This window comes from Oreochromis niloticus, linkage group LG19 (assembly GCF_001858045.2).
Source record: "Oreochromis niloticus isolate F11D_XX linkage group LG19, O_niloticus_UMD_NMBU, whole genome shotgun sequence".
Taxonomy (NCBI): Eukaryota; Metazoa; Chordata; class Actinopteri; order Cichliformes; family Cichlidae; genus Oreochromis; species Oreochromis niloticus.
Window position 1 is genome coordinate 13,972,088 of NC_031983.2, and position 21,359 is coordinate 13,993,446.

Genomic DNA, 21,359 nt, shown 5'->3' on the forward strand with positions numbered 1-21,359 from the left:
ATATCAATGAAATTTAGAGGTGATTGGTATAAAGGATATATGGTGTGATGTAAGAGGGCGTTGCAGGCAAAGCAGTGAATCAGTGAGTTTAATTTTCTGTAACGATGGCATTTCATTTTTTGAGTTCAGTCAGCCATGGCCATCTGATATGCAGGCTCAAAAAAAGTGTATTTTCTTTTTCAGAAATGATGTCAGTGTATGTTATCTATTTAACTAAATGACTTTTTTTTTCTAAAATGTTGTTATTTGATTATGAGTATTAAAAATTGTGATGTAGTTTAGACAGTCCGAAGTCTACATTGAACTAGGCCATTATTGGCTGTCTGCGTTTAACAGACAGTGTGCACATGGCCTGCCTAATCTTGTTTTGTGTTCTGTACAGTCCCGACAATGCCGCACAGTCTTTTTACATGTGGTAGATATTTTTGTTTTTTGTATCAGACAACTGCCACAAAAACAGTGGAGACCTCAGTCCTTACACCAGGAAAGAAAAAAATCAAAACAAACCAAAGGTGTTCCACGTTCAGATTTTTGGAGACGTCTGAGTGAGGTGAGGAGCACTGGGACCCTTTTACTTTTACTCAACAAACAGATGTGTCCACTTGTGTTGTGATGGAGGACAGAAGAAAAGGATTTGGGACGCATGAAAAATGTTTTTATGCTGAGAGTGATTTGAAATGTAAGACCTCACAATTCACAGCAGGAATGTGTTACTAGTTTGACTTTGTTTTTCTTCTGACTTTAAGTTAAGAATGATGGGAAATAGAAGCTTTTTTTAAAATTGTGTTTTTATTTTTAAAGCATTTGGATTTTTTTTTCCAGAAGTCAGACTTTTAAGCTCAGATTTTTTTATGATAAAAATTTCCTCAAATGTACCTGCTTTTTTTCCCCACGTCACATTAATGATGTTCCATATCCTTATATTTCTCCCTCAGTTTTAAATAACTTTATGCAGCCAGACTTGCTTTTAACATCTCTTTTGACATTCTGACGGTTAAAAACAAAAACAAATTATATATGAGAGACTGCCCATAACGCAGCGCTTTGGTGCACCCTATCCAGCACCGTTGGCTTTTGGCTGTGACTACAAGCTGCGGAATTGACAGAAGGTAATCCCCGCCATGTGAGGCCTCGACCCCAGTTTGGAGGCGGGGTGTGATTCATTCAAATCTGCCAGTGCTATAAAAAGAGGGGAAGTTGCAAGTAACCCAACTTCAACCCACAAGATCGTGGCATAACGCTAGACAAATCGGGTTGATAATGAATACTTTTAAAACTATTAAAAATGCAATAGTTTGTTTCGTCCTGTTGCCTCGTTTTTTGGTGGCAGCTGTCATGTTTTGGCTGCTTGACTTTTTATGCATAAGAAAAAGAGTGTTCTTCAGGATGAAGGAGCAGGAGGGCGATGCCATTGATCCTCCTCTGTGCATATCGGACTCCAATCGGCTCTTCAGCCTTGAGTCCCTTAAGGCAGTCTGGCACGGACACAAGCTGGACTTCCTGAAAGCAGCTCATCTTGGACAGGTAGCGCCCAACACCGAAGTTGTCCAGCTGGAGGATCAGCGGCGCAGCCGAATCCTCGACTACGCACAGGACAAGAGACCGCTTATCCTCAACTTTGGCAGCTGCACCTGACCACCGTTCATGGCACGTCTGAAGGCTTTCCAGGAGGTTGTGAGGGAGAATGCAGACATAGCAGACTCTTTAGTTGTATACATCGAGGAAGCACACCCCTCCGACGGCTGGATGAGCACCGACGCGCCATATCAGATCCCCAAACACCGGTGTCTGGAGGACAGGCTGAACGCTGCGCAGCTGATGCACCTGGAGGTGCCCGGTTGCCTGGTCGTGGTTGACAGCATGGAAAACTCCTCCAACGCTGCATACGGAGCTTATTTTGACAGACTTTATATCCTGCAGGAGGGAAAGATAGTTTACCAGGGTGGCAGAGGACCTGAGGGGTATCGGATCTCAGAGCTCAGAGACTGGCTGAATCGATATAGAGACGGGCTGGAAAGATCCAATAACCAAGTTATACACGTGTAGATTAATTTTCACACTTTTAGAGCTGCTACTTAAAAATAAAACAACATATGCTGCATTTTTCAGTATTGTAACTACCCTTAGATAGATTTTCATTAATGATTTAAGTGTATTTATTTTTTTCATAAGGGACTGAATTAAAGAAATGTGCAGTATAGGGTGTCCTCCTTCCTTTAATACTGGACATCTATACATCCTCTTAGGACCCACCTGCAAAAGGTTAGTTTGGACTTTGGTGCCGAACACATGCACTTTGTATATGTCTGTATACGTTCTCTTTTCTCCTCGTGGAAATGCGCCTCTATGATTTTTTTTTTCCCCCACTCGGGACTTAGAGATGTGCGCATCACTTTGCTCACCAGTATTGTTATGAAGTTCGGTTTTTAAATGGGATAAATCCAGAGAACCGATATTGATGTTTTCCATACTAGTGAGCAGAGTGAAGATGGTTCTCTCTGCCTTGCGTGGCGCAAAAAGACTTTGTAAATGTTCCGTTTTATGGATGGTATTTTATTGTATTCAATAAATTCTTTGGTTTACTCCTTCTTTCGGGCCTTTTTATTTATTTATTTGTTGTAAGCACAATACTTAAAGTGGACAAGTTACATTATTGGTGCCTGCATGCAAGCTAGGGTTATGGTATGCGCGCGCGCGTGTGTATGGCTTTTAATGTTGTTTTTACAATGAAGCATGCTGTGTATACTTTTAACTGTCATTCGGTCTCGTAGAAGAGGAAGACAAGTGCTCTTGAGAAAGATGTTTTAGATTAAATCTTTCTCAAAAGCAATAACAGAAATTTTGTTTAAATTGAATCCATTTAAATCTTTTTTTCCCCCTCTAAAATCAGCCATCTGCTGCAAGCAAGTTTAGTCTCTGCAAAAGGGGTGAAATATTGCATCTGTAATTAGTGGTCAACCACTTAAACTATATAGCGGTTATGGTGGGATGGCTCTAGGAAAAGAGAGAGAGAGAAAAACATCCATTGTTCTCCACACACCCCTTCCTAAACCTTTGACCTCTTACAATTAAATGAGGATCATCAGAGTTTATCCTATTATGCTAAGTGATACTTCCACCTGCAAGGGTCTAAATACACTAATGTTTTCAGGGCTTAGCAAACCGATCCCACAGCAGAACACAGCGAATGCAGAGTCCTTCAAAACGTCAAACGTCTGCAGCTAATGCTGAATATCAATGCCATCACCCGGTCTAAAAACATGCATAAAAGGATTTTTTGTAATGATCTAATGTGATTTAATTCAGCTGCGCAGCGTAAAAAGTATGAAATTGAAGAAAGAGCTCTTCCGATGCTTCAGACACAAGTCACGACGCAATGAAGACACAACAGCGGGCAATGGCTTGGACACAGATGACTCAGGGAACCAGATAATGACTCTGACACAACCCTTATATGGAGCAACATCTTGTCAGATGATTTGGTTCCCTGTGCGGCCATTATTCATAGTCAGCTGTGGGATATAGAGTCCTTACCTCCAGCAAGGAGGCAAAGTCACAACCAGGGCATAAATCACTGTAGACACAACACAACAAGCTTTTAGAAATTTGGATGTAGTGACGACACAAGGATGCTCTTTGTTGTCAAAGTGGGAATTTTTTTTCCTTTGTCAGAAAACGGTTCTTATGAATCACGGCTTTGAAATGAATCAGAGTTTGCTCTAAATATCACTTGCTCTTTGAGATAAGTGGATGGAGCTGATGGAAATGAAAGGAGGCTTTTGTTATGGTTCAGGAAAACTACATCACTCTGATTTCTCTTATATCCAACACACGGCAGTAAAACAGATAATGCCCTTGCAATTTAAAGTATCTGGCCACCAGGCCTTTTCAGTGTCTGTGGTCCCGGGATTAGACACCCAGCTTCTGTAGCCAATCGACGCGCTCACCCCACATTAGTCCCCCATAATAATGAAATGCACTAAAAGAATGTTGTTGAACATCAGAAGAGCATAAATATTACACAGATCAAACGTAAAGTGGAACCCACCTTGGTTGACCTGACAATAGTTTATAGCAGACATCATTTTGTTTTAGGAACTCACAAGCCCAAAACATTTGGCGCCAGAGTAACAAAGAGGAGAATTAAGTCCAGCGCCGTTAAAGAACATGTTGCTGGTTTGACTACAGGGGCTTACCAGTGACCCGACTTTACGGCTCATCTGGAACACATTTAACACACAAACACACAGTATTTATGCAGAGCTGACAGCTGACAGAGGGGTACCTGCCTGAGTGAAATATAACTTTCAGTGTATCCAGTGTGCACCCCTGAAAAGAGACCCCAACTGGAATGCTTTAGATTTGGATTCTTTCCATGTGTGATTTTCCATGGATGTTGAGTCTCATCTCTCTGCAGAGAGGCAGACGGGAACAAAGGGTTAAGGGTCTCAGGCTGAGGGGTGAGATTTAACTTTTGCTGCTCTGTTTTGTTTTATGACTTGAAGGGAGCAGAATGGGTCTGCTGAGGTGTTTTTTTCTGCTTCCCTGGTCAGCTTTGAAGGTGAGGGCCCCTCTCTCCCCAGGGTCATAACTCCACAAATGAATGTCTGGTGGTGGGGAGCCAGGGGGGCCTCAGCACACACAAAAAGGTTTCAGGGAAACTAGCGTGTTACTACTTAACCATCTTTTAAACCATCTAGTTGAAAGAAATCCAAATTCTGAAGTGAAACACACAAATAGAGGCACTATTTGGAAATAAGAAGTGTTGCATTATTAACATGAACTCGTTTTGTGTTTTATTTTTGCAGTACAGATGCTAAAAGATATTTCAATTTTCTGTTTAAGGATAGGTTTAGTGTGTGTGTGTTTGTGTGAGTGTGTGTGTCAGATGAGGGATATGCAGGAACACAGCAGGAGTCCCCGAAACATTTTCCAATGAAGCTCAGTCGGCAGTAAAAAATGGCTGGATGTAACTTGGGAAAAACACTGATTGTCACCCCAATGGTGAACTGAAATGGCCTGGCAACAAAGTGGAAAATCATCTGTTATGTGGGACAGGCAGCACTCATCCCTGAGTCTTGTGATGGCTTGCATTATTGTGCAGAAGAAGAGCAGCAGAATGGAAGCTGGAAAACATCACCTCTATATTTTTACAATCTTACCATGTATGCAATTTCCATACATTACAAATATATATTATATATAGGAAATATTTAAATGCTAATCAAGCAAAACATTTTAAAAAATAACTGTTTTGTGTAGATTTATGTGATATAGTGGCAGCTATCTTGTTTGAGATATATATAAAAACTGTGTATAACTTATAATTAACCGATGAAATCAAAATGCAGCATTCTTGGTGCATTGAAATGCTGCACTCGGTGTCCAGCTTGTGGCTATAGCCTTTCCTCTTTCTTCTTTAGATGGATGACACCCTGTGGCCATACTTGGTGACTGCATAGCTTTTTTTTAGAGCTGCATCAGACTGAAACACATTGAGTGGAACACAGCTGAACTGTTATTTCGATGTTGGAGAGCCTTAATGGAAAACACACACTTTCATTTCAAGAAAACAGAAAGTCTCCGACTATATTGTTGAACACACGTCAGTCCTACTTGAAGAACTGACGATGTGTTTATCATTCTTATATTGCAATGAACAACGCTTTAATTGAATGTTTAGTGCTGGATTCTTTAGATCTTATAATAAAGTTCTATGTGATGAGCTTTTAATGTGCAAAGGAAATTTGACATGTCTCTGGCCCACGATGGCAGGTAGAGGAAACTGTTTTAAATATTTAGATGTTAAAGCGTGTGCACAATTATTCTCCACTTACACAAGTGTTTTCACTTATGCACCTATTTTGGCCTTTTCTGGGGATAATTTAGGAATGTAGAAAAGTGTCTGATAAATATCTGCACACTCTCACCCACTCTTGGTTTTGTTGCATCTGTCAAATTCACAATTGATTCAAACTCCTTCTCCTCACCTACATAATCACGAGGAGTCGGGCCTCGTCGGGTTTCTTGTGTTAAAAATGAGTTTTTCCTTCCCACTGTCACAAAGTAGGGAGAAGTCTGATTGTTGAGTATTCTAATATTATAGGGTCTTTATCTTATAATATAAATCTCCTTGATGAGTCTTGTTGTAAATTGATGTTATATGAATAAAACAGAATTGAATTGCAGACATTAGATTAGGAAAACTTCATCCGGTTATACACTGTTTATAGTTTTATACACTGTTTATAGTTTAGAGTGTGAAATGTACACACAGTGGATCAAGTTTGAGAGGTTTTAACTTGGAAAGGGTTGTGAACATAACGAGCTTCTAGTCACTACATTCACTTCAGCCTAGCACCTTCCTGCCACTGTTCTGCTTCTATTCTTTAAAACGGTAATAAATGCAAATTGAGAGTCACACTATTATATTAAAATTAAGTCAAAATGAACTTGACATGAAACAAGAGAGGCAGGATCTACTACTCTACTACTAACTATTGAGAATAATAGTGTTTTATCATTCTCATTAGCACATAGTTTGAAGAAACTGTAATTTCACCTCAACCTAACCGGGCACCTAAACACACAAATTGACCGAAACAATTTGAAACTTTCTTCTGTTTACTGCCCTTCGCTACAGTCTCCAACATACACTGCACTTGCCATCTTTTCCAGCCATGGTCGATATTACAAAAAATAGCAAACACATGATCGAATCCAAAGATCTAACAGAGAAACAATGTATCATAAAAAAGAAATAATAAAAACATCTTTATTACTATTTGTAGACTATTTTAGGCTTTTACGAGTGGTTGAGCTGCCAGATTTGACATGGCTGTCTGGAATGGTGCCGTAGAGGAGTAATGTATAACTGTACCAGAAGATGGAGACACAGACTGTTATCTGAAACCTTTAGAGCCATTGGAGGAGTGCAGTCAGAGCCTGTATTATCATTCCACTGATAACCATCAAGACGGCCTTGGGGAGAAATTTATGAAGCATATCAGAGCAGCAGAGCAGATGTTTGCAGGATTTTTAGAACAGGTGGTGGTGGTGGTGCACTCGCAGCATGTGTATCAGTTGGACTTTGCACTGTTAAACAGCTGATGCACTGTATGAGCCTTGGGGAGGATCTGATCTTGTCTCCACCTGTCTGTTGTGTGAAGAAAACAGCAGCTAAAAGCAATAAAATCAGGACCAATGACCGACTAAGGTGGAGATCAAATCAAATACAAGACTAAAGTCACCTTTGTGTACAAGCACGTGACACTGCAAGCATTTTTGTTAGGAGGACACATTGTGACATATTTTATTAAAAGTGATAGACAACCAAACGTTTTCAAAGTACAACAGCGAATTATCTCAGAATAATACAAGTCCTAAATGACTGTAATTGCAACCTCCTGCTAGATAAACCACTTGTACATCATTATGTTTTACTTATGCATGTCAGAAAATGACTCGTAGATAACCAGCCAATTAGAGAGTTACGATAAACAATAAGGAGGAGAAAGAGACAGAATCTCCAACCTTGAAGTCCCAGTAATCCTCATATCAGGAGTTAATGGATTTAATGCTTTACACACAATACTATTCACATCTGTCTGCATATTTCCTGTGTAACAGACATGTACTTTCCATATTTTGACATATATTAGGTTTTCATGGCAATCACGTTTCCTCCATTCAGAGTGGGCGGCCATCTCATGTGTGAAGCAAACTAATAACACTTAAACAGGTGTTGCAGTATCAATTTCAGGGCTCACTGATGCATAATAACACCGACAGTAAGAAGCACTAGTGGAAAATCTTATAAAAGCTCAACGGAACACGAGTTTTAGAACGATCAGGGATTAATCATTGATATAAAGAGGTGAAAATGAGTTAGCCAAACAAATAATGTCATTATATCATACTCGACTCTATACTTACCTTTCAAATCAACATCTGATATGATACAGTGGGTAGCAGCTGTGTGGTATATGAAAAAGTAAATTACCTTTTTGGACATCAGGAATACATTTATTACATTAAAAACAACCTTTTCTGTAGAGTTCATCCCTGCAGGATTTGCACAGCTGTTTGGGTAGCATGTAACACAATCTATATGTATTTTTGCATTTATAAAGAAACTGGAAATTCAGAACATGCTGTATGAAGAAGGTTTGGGCTACAATAAACAATGATGTCTTATTTGCTTATCTTTGAAATGAGAGATTGCAGCTCTGATGATGCTCATTAGAGTACAAATTAAAAGTCAGTAGCTCAGTCACTTTGTACTAATTTTTGTGAATTCAAATATATTTTTCATTTTCTTAATTAACCCCACTTCCTAATCAGATCGACTCATGAGAAATAAGTAAATAAAAAGAGGCCACGCAATGACATATTTTTAACAACATGCTATGTGAGAGAACATGTTTCACATAATTATACATTTTAATGGCAATTTTGGATTAAAAATACATTTACAAACCAGCGTCATGTATATCCATTTGGTCCAGCGGACTTTACATTCAAACATGTACCGGGATAGCCCACCAGCTCTCGGTTATAACACTTTAAACACAACTGCACGACAGTCATAGCTTTTCATTCGCTGCTATCTTTACACATTCACATTCGACTTCTTCCAGGGGGAGTGTGGGTGAGGACGAGATGATTTTATCAGATGGAGGTGTAGTGCCTCCCAAAGCTGGTGAGTCTAATCTTCTCCGGCAGGATGATGTTTACCGAGTGTTCCGCCTCTTCCTGGCTCGTGCTGCCAGCTTCTCTCAGCAGGTGCTCCCTTTGCTGCCGGACAAGCTGGCTGTACTTGGCATTCGCCAGCCACGTCTCACAGCGGCCAAAAAACACAATGCCCGTAGTGCCTAAGATGACCAGGCAGGTGAGCAGTGCTAGCAAGCTGAAGCAGACAAGCTGACCATGCGTAACAAGGACACCGGACGAGTGAACCGTCTCCTTCAGGGTGATCTTGAGCAGATCTCTCTCAGGTGGTCTAAGCAATTTGTGGAAGGCATGAGCGGGGAGGGAGTAGTGCTGTGGAGTCAGAGCAAACACTCTGTCCACAGGCTTGGCAGCAACCGGCTTGGATCTGTTTCTTGGTCTGTGCTGCAGGGAGCATGTGGGACCTGTAAACCATTTCTGGCAAATGCACCGGAAGGTTCCATCAGGTTGACCGACACAGGTGCCCTCGTTGGCACAGGGCTGCCCGGCGCAGGGAGAGAGGCTGGTGGTGTCATTACAAGTGAAACCAGTGAAGCCGTGTGGACAGACACATGTGAAAGTAAGGCCATGGTTTGTACAGTTGCCACCGTTGAGGCAAGGGTTAGGCTGGCAGCTGTCAATGCCGATCTCACAGAAGTCTCCGGAAAATCCAGGGGGACATAAGCAGGAAGAAAAGGCTGCTGAGCCCTCAGCATCCATACATGTGCCTCCGTTCTGGCAAGGAGAGCTGGAGGACAGGACATAAGGGACATAAAGGAAAACAGAGTGTCCTGTGATTTACATACATTTAGAGCAGTACAGTGCATGCTTTAGCCTGCGGTTATAAAACAGCAATAAGCAGGGGGAAATTGGTTTAATCATGCGTATCGATTTCAAGGCAGAGATGTTAATGGCAAATTTACAGGAATAATAAAGGAATCAATATTCCTCAATGGGGAGAAAATTCCTCTAATCTTAAAGCTACAAAAAAATCTCACTGAATTACCAGAAATATGAGTTTTCACAAAGCTGGAATAAACATTTATTGTAGACACATAGTTTTCCTTTCATTTAAGGAAAAAATAGGAACCTTTAGTTGATTATTAGTGTTACTTTACTGGGCATCCGGCTGTAAGACAATAATATGAAGGTAGTTTTTGTACTAGTCTGTTAACACAGCAAAGCTGGGCATTTGAGTTTAGGGAGATCGACACGCTCGATTCAGCAATCGATGCAAAAATTACACCAGGACAATGCATTTGATGTTACATAAAATATAAAAGTTCAAGTAAAGTGTAATTAACAATGAACAAAATTAGTGTTATTGTTAAATGCAACAGCTCCTTTCGACAAACATGAAATTCAAAGTAAGGAAAATGCTGTTGTGTGCTGTGTTGCCCTTTATGTGTTAACTACATTTCTAAATAACAATACAGTTCCTTATCAAACATTTCCTTGCTTCCGTCCTGCTCTGTCGTGCACAACTGCACAACAATTGCCTGACGGATGAAAATGATAGAGTTGATCACAGCATTTCTACATATGGACATTTCTGTGGATTTAAGTGGATTTAAGACAAATATGGCAGATAAATACAGAGGTAATGTAACTAGTAGTCAAGCTAATTACTTTCTAGAGAGTAGGAAAGTCTTTCATAACTTGTTTTTGAAGTAATGAGAAATGTATAATACATTACTTTTTTGAGTAATGACTCTAACACTGTGATGAATATGAACTGCTACTAGCAATTATTTATTTATTAATCTGGGGATTATACTCCTGATTATTTTGTTGTTCTTCTGGAAAATAAAAGGGCAAAGATAAGGCTGTACTGATAAATACCCAATACACCTTTTGAAACTGCTTATTTTGACCAAGCTCCTGTCTTTTTACAAAAACAGTTTATTAGACAATTTAAACAAAAAAGCACCAGACCTTCACAAACGAAAGGCAGAAACTGAGAAACAACTGCAAAATTACTGAATCAATCGAAGTCAAAACTTGTAATTGCTACTGCACGTAATGCTTATTAATACCGTGATATTGATTTCAGTCGTTTCTCTCAGCACTAATGGCTTATTCTGTGCAAATTAAAAATCTGTCCGAGTAGCACGATGACGCCTCAGCGCTGCATCTGCTAATCTTCTCGCAGCCGTATAAGCAGCAGATCTGATCGATGTAACCATGCTTCACAAAGTGCATGATGAGAACCTGGGATAAAAAGTAATCAATATCTGTGGGAGTATTTCATGTAATTACACAAGTCTCTAACACTGTGCCTCAGTGAGTCAAAAGAATAATAGCGCCATACTTTTTTAGAAGCCTCTGGTGCCTCGCAGAGGAGCTGATTAATGAAACCTCGTGCAGGGTTTCTAATTGAGATTAATTCCCCCAGAATACAAGTCAAGGTTCAGTTCTATCACTGTTGGAACTGGGATTAAATGATTATTTTTGAACCAGAAACAAAGCCCCAAAAAAATCCTGGATATGAGGGTGACAGGAGATGAATGAGTGTTAGGGACCAAACATCACGTCTCTTGCAGTAAAAAGGGAGTTCTTCCTTCCCTCTGTCACCAAGTGCTTGCTCATAGGAAACTGCCTTACTCTGGGTGTTTCTAATACTGCAGGGTATTAGAACCTAACAACACAAAATGCCTGTAGTCAATTTTATTGTGAAATGGTGTTATATACTGGATTGGATTTATGTGTTTTAATGTGCAGACAGATATAAATAGCATCAATTAACACAGCATTATTAACCACTGAGAGAAGTCCAAGCAATGCATTTAGCTGTATGACATAAGCTGTGGAGATGGATTTGCTGCTGAGGGCAGCACAGTGATGCCTCCCAACCTGCGAGGAGCTAATCCATGTCTGGATTGGATAAGCGATTAAGAAAATGAATGGATGGGTAATTATTTTTGAAGATAAGAGGAGAGCTGACAATTCTCTATCGATGATATGTAGGCTATTGAATTTTAGGTGTATTTCAAGTCAACAACAAGGCTGCCTGACAGAGGAAAATACATGCTGCGGTTCAGAGTGTGGAGGGCTGTGTCAGACAGCTGAATCCCCAGAGAGTCTTTTATATTCATTTGACAGGCAGGAGGAAGATTCCTTCAGGGACCAATTCTGTCTGTAATCCATCTGTGTGCAGGCACAAGATGCAAGGCTGTTTTTTGTTTTAGACATTATCTCAAATGTCCAGGCAGGGTTTGGGTTTAAAAGCATCACCTACCATTGAACGAATGACCAAGTTAATATTCAAATGTTGCTCATAAGCCAGGAAAAGTGGGACATTTTAAGGAATGTGACTCTAACGGCTTAAGTAGTGGAAAATGCAAATAGATGTGATTAACCTGAGAAACTTATCTCTAAGTTCAAATTTAAGTTCTGTGTTAACATGGCAGGGCTCTGTGCAGCCCATTTTCCAATCAGAAGCTGCTGCGTAGACTATTATGAATCTTATATAGCGATAATATTGGATATTACATTAAAGATGACAAAACTCAGATTGATTTTGAGTCGGTTTAGAACAATTATTTAATAAACTATCTTTTGCAGGTAATGAGGCCCCCGACAGACATGAGTAGATGCTCTAAAATTTTCCTGGCGATGCTTTCCCAGGGCTTCAGTACAGCCAGCTGTCATGAAAGCAGTCACGGATTTCATCATTATGCAAATGATTTCCATCCTGTGCATTTTCGTGCACACCTGTTGTTATCCAACTGATTTTGGAGAACCACTGATATCTCTATGATAGATGCCTGCTTTGTTGCTGTTATCTTTTTGACCCCCGCCTCTTCGCTTTGTATATTGACATTCAACTCCACCTAAATCTAAAAGTCAACTCGCAATCAGCTGGGAGCCACGCGTGAGCTCTGTTGTGCCTGGACTAACACTGAGACAACACACACTCACAGACAGTGAAATAAAATCATAGAAATGAAAGCTCAGACTTAAGAGATTAATGAATCAGATCAGTTGTTTTATTTAAAATTTATGGTGCTGAAAAGCGCACAACAAAGGATCAAAACGTAACTATCCAAATATTTAGGCTTTTGGACCAATCATATCGATGAGTGATGACCCTTGTGCTATGGTAATATGATATTTATGAACGATCTGCCAAAGGCCTTGAAATTCATCTTTGATACAGACGGATGTTAAGTGCACACCAGTTGTGTTCTCCAGCTGCCAAAGGACGAGCGGATTACTGGTCACATTCTGAGTGATGGAGTATCTGAAATGTGACAAGCGATTATGGTGTATTTGATCTTGAAAGTTTGACTTTAAAGGATGAAGCCTCTGAAGTGGGATGCAGCTTATGATGCTGCCCCGGTACACACAGTCAGCTACTATAGGGAGGAGCACAATAAACATAGCTGCAGGGCTACAAACTTACTGAAATTCTTTCTTTATACATCCGAGCTGTCTTGGATTTGACATGAAGGGAAATTGTTTGCCCAAAGCCATATTTTGTGTTTGTTTTGGCTAAGTGAGCCTCATCATATTACACATTGCAGTGTTTTACAATTGCTGGTTGAAAGTAAAGCGTGATTCCATCATGCAAAAAAACAACAAAGATCAAATGAGTACAAAGCATGGTATGAATGTGACACTGGGGTCTTTGGCTGCATTTTACTCCATGGCTGACCGTGTTAGCAACCAACACAGTTTAAAGTTAGTTACATTTGATACAAAAGATGGGCATAGCGTCTAGACCTTGAACAAAATGCGTTATCTCTAATCTTCAAGAGGGGGCAGTTCCCCTGATTGGAAGAAGTGCTCTGATTGCATATAAGTCAAGGACTGACTTTATTCATGGCCTGAGTAAATACTTTTCTTATGGGTTCATAGTTTTAATCAATATTTTCAAGTGTTATTTCGTCCAGCACAAACTTTAAGTTGTACATTATGTTCCCATTTAAAGTGGAACTGATGATAAATCAGTGCATGTATGAGTGTGCAGTTTGTTCCACCTCTTTCTCATCACATCTGGTTTCAAAAAACAAGATGGCAATAGCCAAAAGCTCAAGGCAAGGCTTCAAAAAGGTTATGATGATCTATTATATACAGCCAGTGTTTGCAAATAAGCCACTTTTTGTCACGGTTCCTGGGTTTTGGACCTGGGCTTTTAAGTTTGGGGATTTTTAGGTTTCTCTATTTTTCTTTTCTGTTTTCCCAGTCATGTCCCCGTGTCTCTCTGGTCCCTCAGTGTTTTGTCTCTGCTGTTGTCTGGTTTCCCTGTTTGTTCTGTCAAGTTAGTCCTGGTCTTTCTGTTTATCACTTCCTGTTTTATTTCGACAGTCCTTCATCTCATGCGTGTCATGTTTTGCATCCCCTCTCTCGTCAGTCAGATTCTATTCAGCTGTGTTCCCCCAGATGTTTCCACTCTGCCTTAATTCCTTATTCTGCATATATTGTCTGCATCTCCCTCTGTTCGTTGTCACTGCCTCCCTCGTTGTCTGCCTGTCTAGCCTCAAGTCAGTTTATTCCTGCTTAGCTCAGTTTGTGTTTTTTGTTTCTTTTGCCCTTTTGTCAGCGTTAAAACAAAGCTGTGATTTTGAGTTACGACAGTCTGCTGAGTCCTGCATCTACAGCCACACTCTGTTCACCACACACCCGTTCCCATGACACTTCTGACAGATATAAAAATACTGGCGGCCGCCGGTGCTACCCCTCAGGCTCCTACTAGATGCACTTGTGGTACGAATTTGAAAATCCTACGTCGCCTCGTTCTAGAGTTGACATGTTCACGTACCCAGCCAGTGTTGTGATAATAATATCCCATCACCCTTTTACAGCTGAGGAGGTAAAAGGTGTGACTGTTATGTTATGTTTACGATTTGTTGCTCGATTGTATAGTATTGTACACTGTAGAGTAGGCCTGATATACCTACCTGCACACATGCTTAATAGCAATAGAGCAATTAGGAAAAAATAACCATAAAATATTTGAGGGATAATAGGGGATAAGACTGAAAATAAGTATTCCCCTGCTTATGAACTCAAATAAAAGATATTTGTACCCATTTGTAAGACAAAGTCCTCTCCTCAGGTGGCAGTTTTCTCCAGAGAAGCCAGGGGGGCAGACACACAGGTATCGTCCCTCTCCGGTCTCTATACAAGTGGCATTAATAGCACAAGGCCTGGATGAGCACAAGCGAATATCTGTGGTAAAAAGAGAAAGGAAAAAAAATACTAATAAGCATGCTGTTTTTAGATCTTGTGGGTCCTCTCTCTCTCTCTCTCCCCCTGTGTCTCTGTGGCTGATTTTTCCTCTCGTCTTTGTTTCCACTCTCACACTACACTCCCCACCACAGCATCTTGTCACCAAGAACAAAACTGAGAACATAACCAACTGCGTTACACAGGCAAGTGGCTCATATGCTCCAACGGAATAAAAGATGCACTATGCGTGCTGATAAAGAGGTCACACTGAGCTAGAAGCCAGAAAAAAATCTTTCTTCTTCTTCTTCTTCTTCCTTTGTTTCTTCCTTTGCTCCAGGGTCTCCAAGTCCCTTTGTGTAATAATGGCCACTATAGATACTATGATTATAATCAAAATCCTTAAACTGAAATAGGGCATCTAATTAAATGTTAATGTGACTTTAACAATAACATTTTCATGGGGGTATTTTGATGAATTAATAATGCATGCGTTATTCAATGGCACAAGTGGAGGGGATGGTAGTTTATAATGAGGACGTTGGCAGTTTTATTAAGTGATTTCAGCTTTCCTTGTTGGCAGATTTCCATAGTCAGATTATTTATGCTCTGACTATGCTCTTGGAAAAATACAGTTAACTATATTATAGAGACCAGCCTGATCTCTGTGGACCCATGTATCCCTAGAGCTCTGTGACTCACCCTGACCTCTGGTATATCAGTATTGGGGGCAGATTGAGATAGGAGTGCCTGGGGAGCCTAATGACACTTACCTTGGTCACACAGGCTGCCCACCCAGCCCTCCTCGCAGATACACTGCCATGCCTTCTCACATGTGCCGTGCAGACAGCCAGGGAAGGGCACACAGTGGTCACAGTTGTCTCCTTGCCACCCTGGTTTGCACCTGAATGAGGTTAAATAAAGGCATAAATCTGAACTATTAATACACCACCCAACGAGCTTCGCAGTCCTGCTCTTGTTCTGATAATATCTGCATGTTTTTACAATTAAAGTGACATCAAATGCTGTGATTTACGATTGCTGTAATTGGTTAATCTTTCTAAATACCCACAGCAACAGGGTACAGTCATTTTGGCTAAAGAGTAGATTCAGAAGGTTTTGCCAGAAACAAAAACATGAGGAAACCTTTTAAATTATCTGTCAGGATAACAATGCTTTTTACTGTTTAAACAAAGAACAGACTTGGCAGCTGACTTCACATAATACAAGCGCCAAAAAACAGAGATTCACTTGGCTGGATTGTTATTGTATTTCTCCAAAAGCCATTCGCTTCTCCTGAGGTAAAATAGAATCTACACAGAAATCTGAGGTCGTTCAGTACCTGCACTTCCCTGGCTTCTCACAAAACCCATTTTCTGTGCTGCACCCTGCGCTGCATTCCCAACCTTTGAGAAAGGAAGAAAGGGACATCAGCATGTTGGCATCACAAAATAAAAAATAAAAAACACACACGAAAGATTCACAACAATCAAATATTAAACCCTGGTACTTTGTGTCCACGCAGGGAGAAAAAGAGTTGAGGTTGTTTTTTTTTTTCCTTTTTCATGAACTGACTCAAATCTCTTTGTGTCGCTGTCAGCTGTCTCGGCCGACTGATCGAAATCTAAGATTACCTTTGACGATGCTTGTCACGGAGAGAATTAAGACCACCGCTGTGAGATGCATCGTAATTTCGAGGAAGACCCCTTTTGTCCTGCAAAATACAAAGCAGCTGATATAAAGAGCTCTCGCTTCGTCGAGAAGCGATATCTTCCATCTAGAAAAAGGGACACTAGTTAAAAGTTGATTTTTGAAAAAAGAAAACCACATTAAGATTCGTTCACAATTAACACACAAAAACACAAAAAGACCTACATAGCGCTTTTAGATTTTTAGTTTTAAAAATATATCTGTACGAGATTTTTTTTTAAAAAAAATACACCGAGCTTGACTTTAAATATAAATATAAATGCATATGCATATATATATATTTGGGGGTGATTTACTGTTTTCCTGTTTATTTTTGGAAACTGACGCACCTGAACCGTATGCGTCGTCTCCCAAAGGTATCCATTACGCACGAGCACGCAGAAAATGAGAAAAGACATTCATTTAAACACAATCTTCATATTTTTTTTAAATTAAAAAAAAAACCTCCGACTTAAATGAACTGTCTTACCTATGTCGCCCAGTCGTTCTGCTCCCAAGTGACTTCGACCATATTTCACTGGTTTGCTTTTTCCGCTTTCTTTCTTTCCTTTAATCCAAGCAACGTGCTAATGGAAGTGATACCACAGGTGTACTCGTGGTCTGGCTGCTGAAGGTGGACCTGAAGGTTTTGACGGGACTGCTGCATCGTGCAGCGTCCCAGTGCTGCACGCTCCTCCCACCTTCTGAGGGAGAATGCGTGCACCAATCTGACCCCGTGGGAGAGAAGTGCAATAGTTGTACAGTAGTCAAATTAGCTGGCTGACTTTAGTTTGCAAATGCATAACTTTATGTCAAGCGATGAGGTCTCTGCAAGTCATTTAAAACAAAGGAAGAAAACAAGAAAGAAAACAAACGAACCGATGTCTACGGATTTCTCGTTTTTTTTCACGCAATAATAAATTATTCAAGGGTGATGGAGACACATGATTCTTGTACACATGATTCTTCATCTTTATTTTTGGAAATTGGACACACCTGAACTATATACGTCTGCTCTCAAAGGTATCCATTACGCACGAACACACAGACAAGGAAAAAATGATAACAGTTAAGGCTTAGGTGCATAACTAGACGGTGTATTTGAAATATTAAAAGTAAGGGCATATCTGAAATGTCCAATTTTAGTGTTAATTATTATTTTTATTATAGTAGACTGGTTTAATATTAATACTCGTGTTAACCACAGATGTATTTTGCTAAATATAATAAAGCATTTATTGCAAGAGCTTTTATACAAACTCCTTATGACTTTTGGGCTGAACATTACTTTTAGCCAAATAATATGAAGGAACAATGCAATGTGAAATTTCTACTGCACAGAAGAAGAAAAAATTGTAAGAACAAGAATAAATGTTGTTATTTTCATTTCACCAGGTCTGAATATCAGCCTCACATACAAAGAAAAACACACAATGCAAACAAGATAAAAAGCAAACAATCACTCACTACGTATTTTGAAAGCAAGCCAGAGGACACTGATGGAAGAATATTGCACTCTGCTTTATCCAAATGTCAGAAAAATTGCACTGTAGAAAGAACAGAAGTTCAATGTCATAAATTTTCACATATCTTAAAGAAATATGGAAATAATATGGATAGATAGATAGATAGATAGATAGATAGATAGATAGATAGATAGATAGATAGATAGATAGATAGATAGATAGATAGAGGTGTGTGTGTGTGTGTGTGTGTATCAATCATTATCCCTATGAGAACTTGGGATATGCAGTAAAAGAGAAATATTCACCAAAGTACTTCAAATTTGTAGTTAAGTGCTGTATTGAGAAAATGTGCTTCGTTATTCCCCTCCTTTTATGCTGCATAAGGGAGGAACCCTTTCCCCATTTTCAAATTATATTGATTGACTTTCCATACACAGCGCCTACCTGTCATACATAATAATGTGCCGTTCTATTCTTAGTCCACTTATTGCTGTCCATAATCTTCCCTTATCCTTCCCAAGGGCAGGGAATGGTATTTTCCTTCCCGTGCAGTATATGACTTAGTCTGAGGGCCTAATTATGAGTTTCACCTCTCTCAGAGATTATTACATAAGCAATAAAAGTCTTGAAAATGGTGACCAAGGAAGCATCAGGGGTATTCTACAGCTCTGTCTTTCTAATTATCTTCAGTGTTTATCTCTTTACATGCACAAGTAGGCTATGAGATGCAACCAGTATCCTGTTCAGTATAAAATGAAGAAAAAGAAACCAAAAATGACTAACAACAAGGGGAAAGCCACCTTCTTTTTTTTATCTTGAGCAGATGTTTCTGGTTTCAAATAGGTGTGTGGGTTTGTGTCTAGACGATGAAAGCACAAGAGATACATGCATGCATGCAAATAAGCAAGAAGTCTATGTTTCATAATTGGATGATGTTAATCTGCCTTTTCTTCTTACACCCAATCAATCCTGAAACAAGGACATAATCATACTGCAAACAGCACTCTGACATGGGTAAGTGTGATGAAGAAATTGATAACTCTCCTCACATCTGATAGAATCTGTGAGAGGTCTCCAGCCTCATATGCAGCGCTTCAGTTCAGATGCTGTGTTTATTTTCAAACCTCCAACGAAGCCAGGTTAACATTACAGCGGAGGTGCGATTTCCTTCAAAACATCTACCAACCAGATTCACATCAGTTACTGCTTCTAATGAAATGTCTCGGGCTTGTACGTGCTTTATTAAAGTGAAGGAGTTTTCCATTGATTTTGAGGGTTTTTTCCCCCCAACCCTGATCTCATCTGGTATCTGATCTGCTCCTGGGTGCTCTTAGACATTATGGATGTGAGGATGCGAATGTGTGCTCCGTGATTTAGACGTTTGCAGGATGGTGTTTTCTGTTTTATGCTAACATTAGCATGCTAACATCCTCATACAAAAATATGTCAAAGGTATTTTTAAAAAGTTAATATTTTCCAGTTTTTATAGCTCCTGTCTTTAATAATTCATCCTGATATCCGAAGTGTAGTGCTAGTCTGTGTTTGGACAGGGAAAGTTTGAATTTCACTGCAGTCAAGTCTTAATTCTAATAATTATGCATCTACAGGGAAAAGAGTATTTTTCATGAGCCACGTAATATGAGGGTCTTATTTCTAATCTCCGTGAAGTTTAGTCCCACACTGAGAGCTTTCCCCTCTCCACACCACATAGATGAGGAATTATTACATGTCACAGCAGCACAGTTTAGAGCCGCGTATTACGAGTGTAGATCATTTAATTTAAAATCCACTCAAGGCCGAAATGATTTAATCTGAATTCTCAGCACGCAGACACAAAATGAAGAAAAGTCCATCAACAGAGTCTAAAATCTGATTAAAGAAGTCCTCGTCCAGGTTTTGATACAGATCTTTTCATTCAAACTCTCAGATGGCACACTTTGAAAGAAATGAATGTTGAATTATAAACTCTAAACACGGTTGCCTGGGTAATAACACACGTTGTGGATGCCCACTTCTTTCTTGTCTGATGTCTTTCAGGTGGCTCTTTTGACATAATGGATCATTAGGCTGGAGATCCAACCAGGTGGGAGTCAAGTGAGCTCAATTACAAACCTGTTGCACTGCAATATACCTGCCATCCTACATAGTATATATTGATATTATACATATAGCATATAGTGCATACACATACATAGTTGTTCTTAACATGTAAATTATATAATATTACTTCTTAATATAACATCTGGTCCCCTGATGGATTACAGCCTGTAAGCGATGGTGTAAACATACAACAAGTACCAATGAAAACTGAGTGGAGGAAATGCGAGGATGTACATTTTTACTTAGAAACTACAAATAAATGACACCATAATGGTGCTATATGCTTGGTAATAGTGAGATAAAAATAATGGGGGAATAACTATGTAATAACAATTAATTACTATATTATTAACAAACCAATAACCAAGTAATAGCCAACTGTGGTTTCTGGTTTTGTGATATTAGACTGAAAATTTACAAACCAGTTAGGAGTATATGGTAACCCTTGTGCAATTAAATGGTCATTTCTGTGTATTATTTGGAAATAAACATTTCTAACCTAGTCACACTGATGTGTTAGTAACATCGCAATAATAAGGTAATGTAAGTTTAGTTGTTTTTGCATATTAACACACTATTACCATAGTATAATGCTGAAATTAATCACAGCTTATATGCTAAAACATATCCTTTGTTTGAGTATAAAAATGCAGTATTCTGTGTTAGGAGCAGGAGCTTTAGCTTATCGGAAATATCTGTGCTGTTTTATATGTAATATTTATGAATCAGAGGTCAAAAATGCAAAATTAAATGTTTCCATGTAGTTTCTTTGTATTGATTAGACCAAACACCTAAAGGTATAATGAACAAGTGCTATTCTTGTTCCGATATTACTGCAAAATGACAATTTTACTAATATTACAGATGCTCTAATTAAATTTTCCATAATATCATACCGTCTATATTGCCGCTAAAGTAACTCTGTGTACACGATGAACCGATTGAACTGCAGATTATGCAGCACCTTGTCACATCAGGAAATTAGAGTGCAAGTATTTGATACATGATGTGTTTTCATTTCAAGTCAGATTCTGGTTTTCACTGTTATGTTTTTTGTGTTTTTTTTAATGCTCCATGTTTGCTGGACTCTGTCATTATGACAGCTTCAGCCAACTTGTCACTGTATGGCAGGCTGGCGGGGGAGTGATTAGATATGTGTGTGATAACTTGGCTAATTCTCTTCTCTGCCTTCCCAACTTCCCCATATACCACAGTAATGACTCA

General features: G+C 39.4%; 2 protein-coding genes across 3 annotated transcripts; one reads left to right on the plus strand and one right to left on the minus strand.

The window, feature by feature from the left end:
* The first annotated feature begins 1,171 nt into the window (after nt 1–1,171).
* Nucleotides 1,172–2,582, plus strand: dio3a (iodothyronine deiodinase 3a). Its single transcript, NM_001365879.1, has one exon. The coding sequence runs from the start codon at nt 1,261–1,263 to the stop codon at nt 2,044–2,046; it is 786 nt and encodes a 261-aa protein (NP_001352808.1). The 5' UTR covers nt 1,172–1,260; the 3' UTR covers nt 2,047–2,582.
* A 4,699-nt stretch (nt 2,583–7,281) lies between these two features.
* Nucleotides 7,282–17,263, minus strand: dlk1 (delta like non-canonical Notch ligand 1). 2 transcript variants are annotated; one of them, XM_025901130.1, is made up of 7 exons: nt 17,060–17,263; nt 16,920–16,937; nt 16,515–16,594; nt 16,223–16,286; nt 15,654–15,784; nt 14,742–14,883; nt 7,282–9,457 (listed from the first exon to the last, which is right to left on the minus strand). In XM_025901130.1, exons 3-7 carry the CDS (start codon nt 16,564–16,566, stop codon nt 8,671–8,673), a joined length of 1,176 nt encoding a protein of 391 aa, XP_025756915.1. In that variant the 5' UTR covers nt 16,567–16,594; nt 16,920–16,937; nt 17,060–17,263; the 3' UTR covers nt 7,282–8,670. The 2 variants fall into 2 exon arrangements, with proteins under 2 accessions (XP_025756915.1, XP_025756916.1); XM_025901131.1 differs by lacking the exon at nt 16,920–16,937.
* Between the last annotated feature and the right edge of the window lie 4,096 nt (nt 17,264–21,359).

Coding starts and splice junctions, on each gene's coding strand:
- dlk1 (XM_025901131.1), bottom strand. CDS start 16,566: ATGCATCTCACAGCGGTGGTCTTAATTCTCTCCGTGACAAGCATCGTC. Junction 15,785..16,222: donor GAGAAGCCAGGGAAGTGCAG/GTACTGAACGAC, acceptor AACCTCATTCAG/GTGCAAACCAGGGTGGCAAG. Junction 14,884..15,653: donor GGGCAGCCTGTGTGACCAAG/GTAAGTGTCATT, acceptor TTTTTACCACAG/ATATTCGCTTGTGCTCATCC.